General features: G+C 49.4%; 1 protein-coding gene across 5 annotated transcripts in view; it reads right to left on the bottom strand.

The window, feature by feature from the left end:
- SCML2 (Scm polycomb group protein like 2) overlaps positions 1 to 13835 on the bottom strand; it is a 188664-nt gene that overhangs the window by 155290 nt on the left and 19539 nt on the right. For all 5 annotated transcript variants that reach the window (XR_010923262.1, XM_067566080.1, XM_067566081.1 and 2 more), the window contains exon 3: positions 11522 to 11590. Coding sequence is in view for 4 of the 5 variants with exons in the window: in XM_067566080.1 (XP_067422181.1) it covers positions 11522 to 11590 (69 nt within the window). In the remaining variant the exon portion in view is untranslated. The remainder of the gene's footprint in view (positions 1 to 11521; positions 11591 to 13835) is intronic.

Raw genomic sequence — 13835 nt, 5'->3', positions numbered from 1 at the left:
ACTGCTGCAACCTGACTGCCTCTTGGCAGAGCATTCTTGCCTGTTCACATAATACATCACTGCAGTATTGTCAGTAAGTATCTGAACCACTGAGCGAGCCCCTAATCAGGAAAGCATGACATGCATCATGGCCTGAAGCTCCAGCACACTGATATGCAGTGAGGTCTCCTGCTCTGATCACAGACCTTGAACTTTCAGCGACCCTAGATGTGCTCCCTCGCCCATCAGGGAGGCATTGGTGACAACAAATCTGGTTGGTAAGGGCTGGACGAAGGGAACGCCCTGACAAACATTCTCCAGAATTGTCCACCACTGCAAGGAGTCCAGGACCAGAGGAAGGAGGTGGACCACTATGCTTAAGGAGTGAAGAGTCGGAAGGTGAACTGCCCTGAGCCACAGTTGAAGGGGGCAAAGATGCAACCTTGCATACTGGACCACCTGCGTGCAAGCGGACATGTGGCTCAACTCAGACACATCCGAACCATTGTGGAAGGCTGAGCCTGCAGACTGAGGCAAAGGTGGCAAATTGCCTGAAAAAGGTCAATCAGCGAAAATGCTCTCAAACTTGCAGACTTGTGTTAGGGCCTCAATAAACTTGATTTTCTAAAAGTTGACTTTCTGATGTTTAAGATGAGACCAAAACAGTCAAACAAGCGCAGTGTAGCATTCACATAGGAAGGTCTTCCTCTCTGGACCTGCCCCTCAGTAACCAGTTGTCCAAATACAGGAAGATGTGGGTTCCTTCTCTCCTGAGGTACACCGTGCCCATAACTATGCATTTGGTAAAAACCCGAGGGGCAGAAGAGAGGATGAAGGGAAGCACCATATACTGAAAATGGTGTTCCGCTACAACAAATTGAAGGAGTTTTCTATTTCTCAGCAAAATCATTACATGAAAGTAAGTGTTCTGAAGGTCCGAACAACCAACCAATCATTCTGATACAACTGGGAGAGGACAACTGATAAAGTGATCATTTGGAACTTCATGTATCTGATATATTTGTTGAGGCTGGGAAGGTCAAGAATGGATTTTACCTTTCCTTCCATTGGATTTAGGCACCAGTAAGTACTGGGAACAGACTCTCTGACCCTGGCATTCCAGTGGAACCTCCTCCACTGCTCCCAAAGCCTGTAGAGAGCAAACCTGCTTGAGAAGCAGTATTTCATAAGAGGGGTCCCTGAAGAGGAGCAGGGAGAGATGGAAAGGAACTGAATGGAATAGCCCGATCTGACAGTACTTAGGACCCAGCTGTCGATGGTGATCAAGCCACAAGCATTGTGAAAGCCTGGCAGCCTGTCCCTAAACGGAAGGGACAGGGATAAGGAAGGGACAACTGGAACACCGTTCTAGACCTACAAGTCAAAATGGGCACTTGTGGGACTCTGAGACAGGGGTGTTGACTGGTCAAACCCTGGACTCGAATAACTCCTCTTCACAGATCTATGCTCTTTCTGGGGTAGTCCTGCTGTCTCGGCAAGGGAAAGGCTGCCCAAATGCAGGCTGCAGTCAATACTGCTGCTGCTTCTACTGTTGTTCATTGTAGTAGTGCCTCTGCATTGCTGGCGTACACACCTCCAAGGACCGCAGAGTAGCCCAAGAATCCTTGAAGGAGTGCAGAGTCTCGTCTGAAAACAGCACTCGGGCAAAGGGCAAATCCTCTATGGCCTGTTGCACATCAGGACAATGCCCAAATTCTGCAGCCGGGACGCCCTTCTCACGGTCACTGCCAAGGCTGTTGCTCTGGCTGAAGCATTCACAACATACAGTGCAGACCATAACAGTCAGTCACCAAGAGCCTTCAATTATAAATGCCCAAAATTCTTCCCTCCAGGCTTCAGGAAGCTGGTCCGCAAACTGAGACATAGCCATCCAGTTCACAATGTCATATTTAGACAGCAGTGCCTACTGGTTAGCAATGCGCATCTACAAGGAAGAGAAGATATTAATCTTTCACCCAGCAGGGCCATCTGTTTAGAGTCCTCATCCTTTGGCGTGAACTTAAATTTGCTCTGCCGGCCTCTATCATTCATTGTGGTTATGACCAGGGAATTTGGGGCTGGATCTGAGTATTCCTGCATCAGAACAAAATAGCATTTCTCCATTTGCTTTGCAGTAGACGGTACAGAGCCAGCGTGCTCCAGAGAACCTTAGCAGGCTCTAAGAGTGTATTGTTAATAGGGAGGGCTTCTCTCCTAGAGGTAGACAGCTGCAGGATGTCCAACCAAGAACTTTGCTTGAATACCCAGGGAAGGCAGCCATGTGCCACAAAAGGTCCTGGTACATCTTAAAATCCTCTGAGACCGAAGGAAAGGAAGAGCCAGACACCACAGAATTGTCTGGGGATGAAGACAAAGTGATTAACTGTGCCAGAGCTGGATCCTACTCCAGGACTGATGGACCTGGATAGGACAACTCTGGAGGCTCCACGAGGGGAAGATTCACAGGTGCCTGGGCCTGCGGTAGATCAAGTCACCACCACAAGACTGCCCTGTGATCTTGCCTTAGAGCAAGATGAGGAGTGGACCTACACAACCAAGGAGCATCCCACAGATTTCATCCAGCCCTCTGGTATGAACAGGGCACGGGTGGCCAGTGGGTGCCAGGCCAGGAGCCCCCATCTCCACTGTGAGACGAGTGCCAATCATGTTACCCATAGTACTCCTTGACTGGGCCCTGATGCAGGTCAGGTGATGAAGAGCAGAAGGAGGAAGATCCCAACCTGGACCCCATGGAGTCCCAAGCTTCAGGGGATAAAGGTGGGAGCCAGGCCTGAGGGTGCAAGCAACCGGTCTGACTTATCCATAGCCCAGAATGAAGAGGGAACTGGCGCTGGCAGTGGAAATGGTACCACCAGCATCAAGTACGCCTCCATTGTTTCCAATGCTGGAAGTGGTGTCAACCCCGCAATCAAGGTGACTGACAGTGCTGAAGGGAAGGGCGGTAAGTGCTACCAGGGTAATGTCAATGGCGCCAAAAGGAGTGGTGCCAATGAAGTTCCCAGTGCCGAGGAGGTCCTCTGTGCTGAGCCTGGCACGAGCCCTACTTCCACTGACTGTGGAAGGTAAACATCAGGGTGCAGTGCCAATACACCCCTGGGTTCAGTGGCCCACCCAAACAATAGGGCCATAAACACCACAGCTCTGGAGAAGTCCTGGATCAAGGGAGAAATCAGGACAGAAATGCAGAGGAGGTACATTGCTACTTGATATACTACCAGTGGGGAAACAGCTGGTGCCATCATCGCTTTCAACAGTTCCAGACTCAATGGACACCCTGGGGCCAGAACCGGAGTTGATGGTATGGGGCCTCAGACCTCCCTGCACGGTACCAGGGAGTGACTGATGGGACCTGCTCCCTCCCACATGCTTACATTCATACCATGCCAGTCTGTGTTGCTTCTGGAGGAGACAGAGGAGTCCGCCCACGACCTGGAGAGACCTTGATTGGTCTTATGTGACCGTTTCCTTGGTGCACTTGATCGGAGGTGATTCCAGTGTCTTTTCAGAGAAGAACCAGCTCCAGAGTGAGAAGTGGCAGTACTCTTGGAAATCAAGAGTGACCTCTGGTACAAAGTAGGTCTCGGTGCTGAACCAGGCCACAGGGCCAGTGCGAGCAGGTGCTGCTTTAGATGAAGATCCCTGGGCCACCTGAATCCATTTCATGAATGATATGTAAATCAAACACTACTCCTTGACATGCGCTTTACCTAAGTACAGCAAGCACCACGTGTGGCAGTTGTTGTACGGGATCACTCCCCATATGATAGACAATATTTAAACTCTGGTGAGGGCATCACCAAGGAAAAAACTTACACTAAAGCTAACTAACACTAAATCTAACACTACACTAAGGTGTAGCGATTAACTATATATGACTAGAAAAGTCACTAAGAAACAGAGATGTTGTGAAGTTAGCATCCACACAGAGCTCCAACTCCAGTAACAACGGTTAAGAAGGCACTGAGGTGGGTCGGGGCAGTATCACCTCATACAGACAGGGCAGGCTATGGTGCGAGTGCCACCAGACAAAATTCTCCAGTTCCGGTGTGCTTGGCTCGCACACACCTAAGTGGAATACATGGCTGCATCTAGTTGAAAAAGAACTGAAAAAGAACTCCCAGCACATTGGACTCCACTATAGCAGATGCTTGCGTGAAAGACAGGGAAGATTTATAACGGGATTTTGGACTCTTCTGATCCAATCCACTCATGCAAGACAGTTATTTTCCCATACTGACTTGGGGAATGAAGCTGTGTTTGAAGTCAGCTGTCAAACAGAGCAATATCTTCAAGTGTGGACATGGCATTTGAGTCCCTAAGTGTAATGTAGGTCCTCTCACTCTACCTGGCATAGAAAAGCAAGTGGAGAACTAATCAGAGAACCATTTCCTCTACCGCCTGGTATATACTGGCAGTAATGAGCAACAGAAAAGAACTGCAGTAGCTAGGAACATGGGGGGAAAAACCACTTCTCTCCCAACAGCCTTAGAGAGGGGAAGGGAAGAGAATGTGGACAAAATGACAAATTAAGTTAGAGAGCTTTAATATGGTTGAAACACAACACTGTTGTGACATCGCACCTTCAGATGTCATCTCAACTACACCGTAAGGATGCATATATCTAATATGACATCAGGATGTCATTCCATGGATTATTTTGTGGTTCATGGCAATGCCAGTCTATGGAAAAAGTAGCTCCCAGCCAGTGTGAGCACCAATGAGACTACTCTTCCTCTGATGTGAAAGAGTTTCAGGTGTTGTGACCAAAAAGTCTCTGTGACAGGTTAAAAACTCCTGTTAATTAGATGCCCATGGCAGCGCACCTGAAGCCTTAAGTGTTTTATTTTAAATTTTTATAACTCTGATGTGCTATCAAACAAAAGACCCCTTCAAAAGTTTTCTACCTCAGTCAGTAGTAATATATGTGACATCTGTTTCATACTATTATCCATTCTCCTAAATTCATCACCCACCTAGTTTCACCACCCTTTTCCCCTCCTCCACACTCACGAAGTCTCTAAGTAGCTCCTCTAGCTGGCAGCTTTTCCCTTGAGCAGCAGTGGTGATGATCACATGTGTGTGCTCAGTGGCCTCTGACGGAGGTGCCCCACCCTTCTGTTAATTGATATAGAAAAGAGGTGGTGCCAGCAACTTATTGAAAATGCTTATTGTTGCCTATTAGAAATGGCACTAAGTTAATGGGTCAGCTTTAAAAAAACCCGAACACACACTGGTATCATACAGTAGCAGGTGATTTCCCCACCCCCTCCAAATGACAGACCATTCTACCTGAAAAAGCACAGACATTTCTGGTAACAGTGAAGTTATCCATTTTTTTTTTTAAATCACGGGAAACAATTACAGATGGAAGTGCTCTGACCTTTTATTTAGTCTCAAACAATCCATTTTGTTTTGTTGTTTTCCCAACAGAAGAGAACAAATGCATAAGATGATTTTACCCACCCTACCTATTTAGCACTAATAAAGATTCAGCCCAACTATTGCAGCTCCTCTCTTCAGTATGAGCCAACACGTTAGTTAACGAGAAAAAACAATGGAGACTACTGGGAAAAGGTATAGACAGGATTAAAGAAACAGGCAAAGAACAGTAATCATCCAAAAAACAAGGTTACTTACCAGTAACTGATGTTCTTCAAGATGTGTTGCTCATGTCCCATTCCACTATAGGTGAGTGCACGCCTCCATGCATGGTTCCCGGAACTTTTTTCCGCTTAGCAGATCCCGTAGGGCTGGCTCCAGCGCCCCCTGGAGTCCCACGCACATGCTGCGGTATATGAGGCACTTCTAGCCCTACGCCCCCTCAGTCCCTTCTTTCTGCCAACTCCAACAGCAGGGACGGAGGGTGGGTTGTGGAATGGACATGAGCAACACATCTCAAAGAACATCAGTTACTGGTAAGTAATCTTGTTTTCTTCTTCGAGTGCTTGCTCATGTCCATTCCACTATAGGTGATTAACAAGCTATACCTTTGGTGGTGGGCCGGAGTTACCGGTGAGCTGCCCTCAATATGGCTCTGCCAAATCCAGCGTCCTCTTTCGCCTGCTGGATGATAGCGTAGTGAGCCACGAAGGTATGCACCAACGACCAGGTGGCAGCTCTGCAGATGTCTCCCTTCTAGCAGCTGGTGGAAGGCCGAAATGGCCGCCAGGTGAACCCTCAGGGAGGCCAGCGCCAGACCCTGGAGTTTCAGGTGCAGCAGGTACTCCAGGATTGCCGGAATAGGAGAGAGGCTTGGTGGAATACCCCGGGACTCTGCTGAACAGGTAAACCTCCTCCACTTAGCCCGATACACGACCTGTGTAGAAGGTTTCCTGCTGCCCAGCAGGACTTGTTGGACCTGCGCCAAGCAGGTGCTATCTCCCTCCATCAGCCACAGAGCCTCCAGGCCGTGAGGTGCAGGGAGTCCAGGTCCAGGTGCAACAGGCGACCATGGTCCTGGGAGAGAAGATTGTGCCGCCTTGGGAGCTCCATGGGCGGGACGATCGAAAGGTCCAGCAGCATGCTGAACCAATGCTGTCTCGGCCAGGCCAGGGCGATGGGTATCACATCCGCCCTGACCATCTTTATTTTCAAGAGAACTTTGGGCAGGAGCGGAATGGGTGGAAACGCATACATGAGGGTCCCCGTCCAGTCGATGAGGAATGCGTCGGATATCGATCCGGCCTCGCAACCCTGGAGCGACCAGAATCTCAGACGTGAATAGGTCCAGTCGGGGAACACCCCAGATCTGGAAGATCAAAGCCATGACCTCCGGGTGCAACGACCAGTCGTGGCGGGGGAGAAACGACCTGCTGAGGTGATCCGCCTCGTCGTTCCTAACTCCTGGGAGGTGAGAGGCAGTCAAGTGGAAGTCGTGCCTCACAGCAAAGTCCCACAGGCAGATGACTTCCTGGCAGAGGGCTGAGGAGTGCGCTCCCCCTTGCCTGTTTATATAAAACATGGCTGAGGTGTTGTCCGTCAGCACCTGCACCGCCCTGCCCGTCAGGAATCGGAGGAACACCCTGCACGCTAGGCGAATGGCCCTCAGCTCCTTCATACTGATGTGCAGGTGCCTCTCCTCCCCCACCCAGAGCCCCTAAGTGCCTAGGTTGGCGCTGATGTGGGCTTCCCATCCCACATCCGAGGCATCGGAGATTAGGATGACCGACGGGACCAGTTCCCTGAATGGGATGCCCTTCATCACTGCCCTGGGAGTCCGCCACCAGTTTAGGGAGACTAGGACTGGCAGGGGAAACTGTGACCACCCGGTCCTAGGGGTGTCTGCTTGGCACATATGCCGAGGCCAACCACGCCTGAAGCAGCCCGGGCCTCAGGCGAGCTAGCCTCACTACGTATGTGCAGGCCGCCATGTGGTCTAACAGCTGTAGGCAGTGCCAGGCTGTTGTCGTGGGGCACTGGTGCAGCTGGGAGATGACGGAGGCCATCACCTCGAACCATGGTTGAGGGAAGAAGGCTCTGGCCTGGAAGCGTCCAGGGTGGCCCCAATTAATTCTATGCGCTGCACTGGGGTTAGTGTGGACTTCTGCTCGTTTATGAGCCGTCCTGGTCTGCTGCACGTGGAGCAAGTGAGGGTCACGCTGTCCTGCACATGGGACCTGGACCTGCCCCTGATCAACCAGCCATCCAGGAAAGGGAAAATTTGCACACCTCTTCGTCTCAGGTGGGCAGCCACTACCGCCATGCATTTGGTGAACACCCTGGGGGCTGATGAGAGGCCAAAGGGTAGGGCTGTAAATTGGTAATGGGAAGCAGTCACTGTGAAACAGAGGAAACGCCTGTGGCTGGGGAGGATAGACACATGGAAGTATGCGTCCTTGAGGTCGAGGGCAGCATACCAGTCTCCTGGATCCAGGGAAGGGATAATGGAGGCTAGGGACCATGCGAAACCTGAGTCATTTGATGTATTTGTTTAGACGACGCAGGTCTAATATGGATCTCAGACTCCCCTTTGCCTTGGGGATGAGGAAGTACCTGGAATAGAACCCATTCCCCTTTCTGTCTTGGGGGACCATTTCCACTGCACCTTTGTTGAGGAGTGTGTCGACCACCTCCAAAAGGAGTTGCTCGTGAGGGAGGTCCCTGAAGAGGGATGGGGGGGCATTGTGAGGGGGGTATATGTAAATTGTAGGGCATAGCCCCGAAGAACCATCCCGAGGACCCAACGACATGATGTTTGCCCATTCAGCGTAGAAGGGCCTTAATCTGTCTAGGATGGGGTGGGGCGGATCCAGGGGGGTGGTAGGGGTGCCACCCTCAAGCGCACCATCAAAATTGCCTTTTCCGATTGCCTGACCCCTTGGGGGGCCCCTGCTGGGGGGCTAAGGACAAGCTAGGGGGATGATTTCGCCTTCTAAACTCCCTGTTTCTATCTCTGCTCCTGTAGGGCTAGAAGGGCCTAGGCGGAAGCCTTGGTCGCTGCTGTGCCTGAGGCCGTGACTGTTGCTTGGAAGCTTGGGGCGTGTACGGGTCCAGGGAGCGAAGCGTGGCCCTGGAGTCCTTCAGACCATGCAGCTTCGCTTTGGTCCAAACCGAAAACAGGCCCGAGCCATCAAAGGGGAGGTCCTGAATGGACTGCTGCACCTCTTGCGACAGCCCCGAGGACTGCAGCCATGAGCACCATCTCATAGCAATGGCAAAGGCTATGGCCCTACCCGCTGAGTCTGTAGCGTCACTCGATGTCTGTAGCGCCGCCCTAGCCACTGTGATTCCTTCATCCAGGACAGTGGCGAAGTTTGCAGCCTGGTCCTGGGGCAGGACCTCAGCAAACCATCTGAGGGAGTCGCACAAATTAAAATTGTACCTGCCTAGTAAGGCCTGGTGGTTGGCAATCCTGAACTGCAGGGCTGCCGTCAAATAAACCTTCCTCCCAAACAAGTCTAGTTTTTTGTTGTTCTTGTTTTTGGGACTGGATCCTGGTTGACCTTGCCTGTCTCACTTGTTGGCCGCATCAACTACCAGGGTTCCCGGGGCCAGGTGGGTGAATAGATAGTCGAACCCCTCGGCCGGGACATAATACTTTTTCTTGGCCACCCTCGATGTAGGGGCGATCGAGGAGGGGGTCTGCCACAGGGCCTTAACAATTCTCATGGACTGGGAGAGCAACCCTTGCTGGGCCAGCACACTGAAGAGGGTATCCTCGTCCTCCTCTAACTCTTTAACCTCCAGCCCTAAGTTAGAGGCCACCCTCTTAAGCAGCTCCTGGTACACCCTGAAATCTTCCAGTGGCGCCATGTGGTCCCCAGAGACTGCCTCATCCGAGGAGGAGGATTGCCAAGGAGCGACCTGTGGCTGTTCCCCCCCTTGGCGGTCAGATGCACCCGTGGAGGGTCCCTCCAAGAGGTCTGAATCCTCGTCTGAGGAATGGTGTCTGCGGGCTTTGTCCAGTGCGGGAGGTGTAGACTGAAGCCCCAATGATAGGATGGACTGTGGCCCCAGTCCCATCTGGATGCCCCATGGGGCCCAATAAGGCTATTGCTGCGGCCATTGAGCTGTGGCCAACTAGAAGCTGGCTGCGCCACCGGCTGTGGCAGCTCGTGGGGGCGTCGGCTGTCCTTATAGCTGTCCCAACGACTGCCCCCCTTATGGGACCCCGAGCCACTGAAGCAGCGGTGCGGAGCCCTCCCTCAATCCTTGGTGCCGCTCTGTGCTGGGGACCATCCTCTCGATGCCTCCGACCTGGAGGATGACGAGGACCATCTCCGCGATCAGTGCTGGCGAAAGGAGGCATGCTCCAAAGAGCTCAATGTACTTGAACGCCGTCTCGGCACTGACCACTTACGGTGCCGTTTGCCCTTCGGTGATCGGGATCAGTGCCACTCGGAGCTTCATGGTGCCAAAACAGACTCCGATGACCGGGTTCCACGTCGGGGACTCACCGGTGCCAGCTCTTTGAAGGCGACCGGGTTCTGCGCTGCGTCAGTGCAGGCGAATTCCTCAGTGCCGGACTCTCCAACGGCAACTGGGTTCTGTGCTGACTCGGTGCGGGCGAATTCCTTGGTGCCGGGGATCGGGAACTGGAGTTATCCAGGCGCCACCTGGCGGACCTTGACCAGTGCCACCTTCTGGTGTGTGCTGCCTCCGGTGTCAGGGACCGACTTCGGTGCCGAGAAGGGGACTCGTCATGAGTTGACGCAGACCAGCTTGACGCCGCCGACCTGGAGTGACTGCTAGGGAAGCGTCCTCGCTCTACCCCCAGTGGCCGTCCAGCGGGAGACCTTTCCACCCTCACCGGGGGTCTCCAACACCCTTCAGAGGGACCGAGCATGGGTTTGCCCCGGGACACTGGCCTCTTCTCTCTCGGCAGGAGGGGCGGGGGGGTGGAGGGGTGTAGGCAAGCCCAGCAAGGCTCTTGCCGCCTGAAAAGCCTCCGGTGTCGACGGCGCTGTCAGGGGCACTCTCCCGCTCCCAGGAATCCAAGGCGGCTCCCTGCCCGGAGATACCGACACCGGAGAAGACTTGACGGGCCATACTTGATGCATCTCCGTACTTGACCCCGCCCTCACCAGAGGTACAGGGGAGTGTCCGCACTCTGTGCGCTGCCTCTTCTTCTTCGGCACCGAGGATGTCGCTTGGTGCCAAGTTGATGTTCGTGCCGGTGGCGCACTCTGCACCGAGGATACGCTCAGCGCCAAAGTAGATTGGGATGGCTCGAACGCCGGGCGGAGCGCTGCTTCCATTAACAAGGCTTTTAACCGAATCTCCCGGTCCTTCTGGGTCCGCAGTTTAAAAGCCCTGCATATTTTACATTTGTCTTTCCTGTGCTATTCCCCCAGGCACTTAAGGCACCAATCGTGGGGGTCGCTGAGCGGGAAAGCCTTCCCACAGGAGGTACATGGCTGAAATCCAGGTGACGGCCACTCTAAGCCCCTCAGGGGCTTCTAATCTAATTAAATTCAATGCTACTTAACAACTACTTAAAACTAACTAAAGCTATGAATAACTAAGAGTTCAAACAATGGGGAATGGTACTTGCAGAGAGCAGGGCTAGTTCCAGCAACCGTCACAGGAGGAAAGAAAGAACTGAGGGGCCGTAGGGTCGGCAGTGCCTCATATACCACCGCATGTGTGCGGGGCTCTAGGGGCACCAGAGCTGGCCCTACGAGATCTGCTGAAGGGAAAAAAGTTCTGGAAACTGTGCACGGTGGCGTGCACTCACCTATAGTGGAATGGACATGAGCAATCACCCGAAGAAGAACTTCATTACAAAAAAAAACTGGAACCCACATATTGTTTTTGCTCAGAGGATTACACAGGCAACTAGCATTTGCCTTTTAGTCAGATGAACTACCATGCTAAAATCAATCTTTTCAACCTTCCTAAGATTACGTTATATGCAATATCAAAACAGTCTGTTTATGAAGTTAACAGCAGTTATTCAGCTTCTATTCTTTCATGTACCCCAGTCATCAGTAGCCACCTGAGATGGAGAAAAGATACCCAGACAACACAATCCAAATATTTATATTTAAATATTAAATAACCTGACAATTTTAACACATACCATTTTTTAAAGACACATTATTTGATTGCTGATTCTTCCCATGTTTCTCCTTTTTAACATTCTTTAAATCTACAAGACATAAAATATCATTACATAACAGATTTAACATTCATATCATACTGAAGTCCAAGATAACAATTAGTAGTCTAAGAGCACTTTTAAACATAACTCTCAAAACAAATATATGCTATTAACCACTGTTTTTTGTTTATATATTTCAGTATGTCATAAAAAGGTAAATTTTATTCTTATTCTAGTTCATATCAGAGTTTAAAAGAGAAAGTAACATCAAAATAAAGGTACAAGCATGGAAAGAAAGAATTCTAAAAATAATATTTCTTGGCTGTCAACAAACGTCTTCCAAAATTTTAAAAAACCCAACCTACCTCTATTTTTTCAAATAGCTTTGTTTTATAGCTTGAGGAAAAGTATTAGACCTAAGAGCACCTTGGACCTTTAAGCCAAGATTTTCAAAAGATATTAAGTGATTTTTGATTTAATGCTCAAAGTATTTCACATAACCCTCAGAAATTCAAGCCCCTCTAAATTGTGTCAAGTTGACCACACAAAAATTGAAGAACCCAATATCACTAGTCATTTTTGACGATCTTGGTGCAGGACCCTACAAACTGAAACAGAAAAAAAAATATTAACAGTTTATTTCTCATTGCAACCCTAATTCACTGAGAATGGGCCCATACCTTTACCACACCAATGAATCAGCAGAAGATTATCCTTAGCTGTTTCTGCACATTGCTCCTGTTACCACTGGTTGAAGAATTGAGTGAAACCTATGAAAAGCACACAATCCCCATCACTTCTACTCTGGTAGGTGTCAGTGCCACAAAGAAAAGCCCTATCTGTGGGGAACAAATAAGGGGGAATAAAACTAGTAGGGCCAGTGTTCCCTGAAGAGGTAACTCAAGCCATAACATGCGTGTTGCCCTGAACTCAAGTCCTATCCACACACAAAATCCTTAAATCGAGCATGGTGGTACTTTTAAGTCAAGTTGGCTAGTCCGTCAGGGGGTATAGGCTACAGCTAAAGCGAGCACAACTACTCATCTGCTACCCAACCATTCTGTGCAATTTGAGTGTTATTTCAGAGTAACCGGTCTCACTCAATCTAGCCTAGCTCAAGAGAAGTTAGCAGTGAAGACACCAGAGATGAGTTACCCATAATTGACTTGATTCACAGCTTTGCCATGTTAGCAAAGATTAAGACAAACATTGTGCTACAGAACATTCAATCCCCTTTTCAGTTTAGGATTGTACTTAAATTTCAATTGCTAGTTACGTACCAAATGTCTGTATTTTTGACAGATGTACAATCCAATGTCATAAAACAATCACATATCCTGTGTGTCACAGAAGCAAGGAAGTGATGGAACTGAGACTCCATTTTCTCCAGTACAGATAATTTAAAACTGGAAGAAAATATCTGAAGAAAACAAATCTAACAGACTTGTTCTTCTTGATATGCTAGCCAAGGGTAGAGGTGGGCAGTGCATGTAGCAGAATGGAAGCAACTAAATGAGCAAGTCCTCTCTATTGCTTTTGGGCAAAGAAAGGCAGCATAGGTTATTTTTCACCCTGTATAGAAGAAGGCAGGTAAATTTTTCAAGCCATGAAATAAGACGCAGATAGTTTCATATGGCTAGAACTAAGGTAGTGGATTTCAAACCTCACTCTCTATTTTCTTGGTAAACAAGTGTATTTAAGCATAATATTATTGCATTCAGATCAGTGACAACCTTGATATTTCACAGCTATGATGGGGAATCACTACTGTGACTACTGTAGGTTTTTAAGCACATACAGTAAACTACTATTCCTTTTTTGTAATGCAGTCATTTTCTTCTAAAATTGGGCTAACTATAGTTATAGTGAAAAAGAGCTCTTTTCATGCACCATCTTCAATGTAGCCTTTTGGGCTAAACATTTTCACTGATGTTGTTAGCCCAAAAAGTGTTCTTTGCAATGTTTTAAACTAAGAACAAAAGTATGATATATTGGCCTGAACACAGGATACAGAGCCAGTAATCCCTTACTGAGCTGTAATTCCTTAAAGACTAAGAGTTCTGATTTTCTGCTCTATTGGCTAAAAGGGAAACTTTCTCCCTCTTCTTTGGCCTGTTTTCCATCTCTTTCTCAATGATTTATAATGACTATCCAGACGAAAATGGTAAGGCAATAAGGCTAACACAAGGAATAAGGATAAGTAAAGGATCCAGTAAAACCCCAAGATGTTAAACCCCCAAGACAGTGTATATACATATCCTTACATAGGGATAACAGTCACAACCCCATCCAA

Source organism: Emydura macquarii, unplaced genomic scaffold (assembly GCF_026122565.2).
Source record: "Emydura macquarii macquarii isolate MOO-44397 ecotype Brisbane River unplaced genomic scaffold, CSIRO-AGI_Emac_v2 contig_2734, whole genome shotgun sequence".
NCBI lineage: Eukaryota > Metazoa > Chordata > Testudines > Chelidae > Emydura > Emydura macquarii.
The sequence above is the reverse complement of the archived record's forward strand: the minus strand, read 5'-3'. Positions and strand labels throughout refer to the sequence as shown.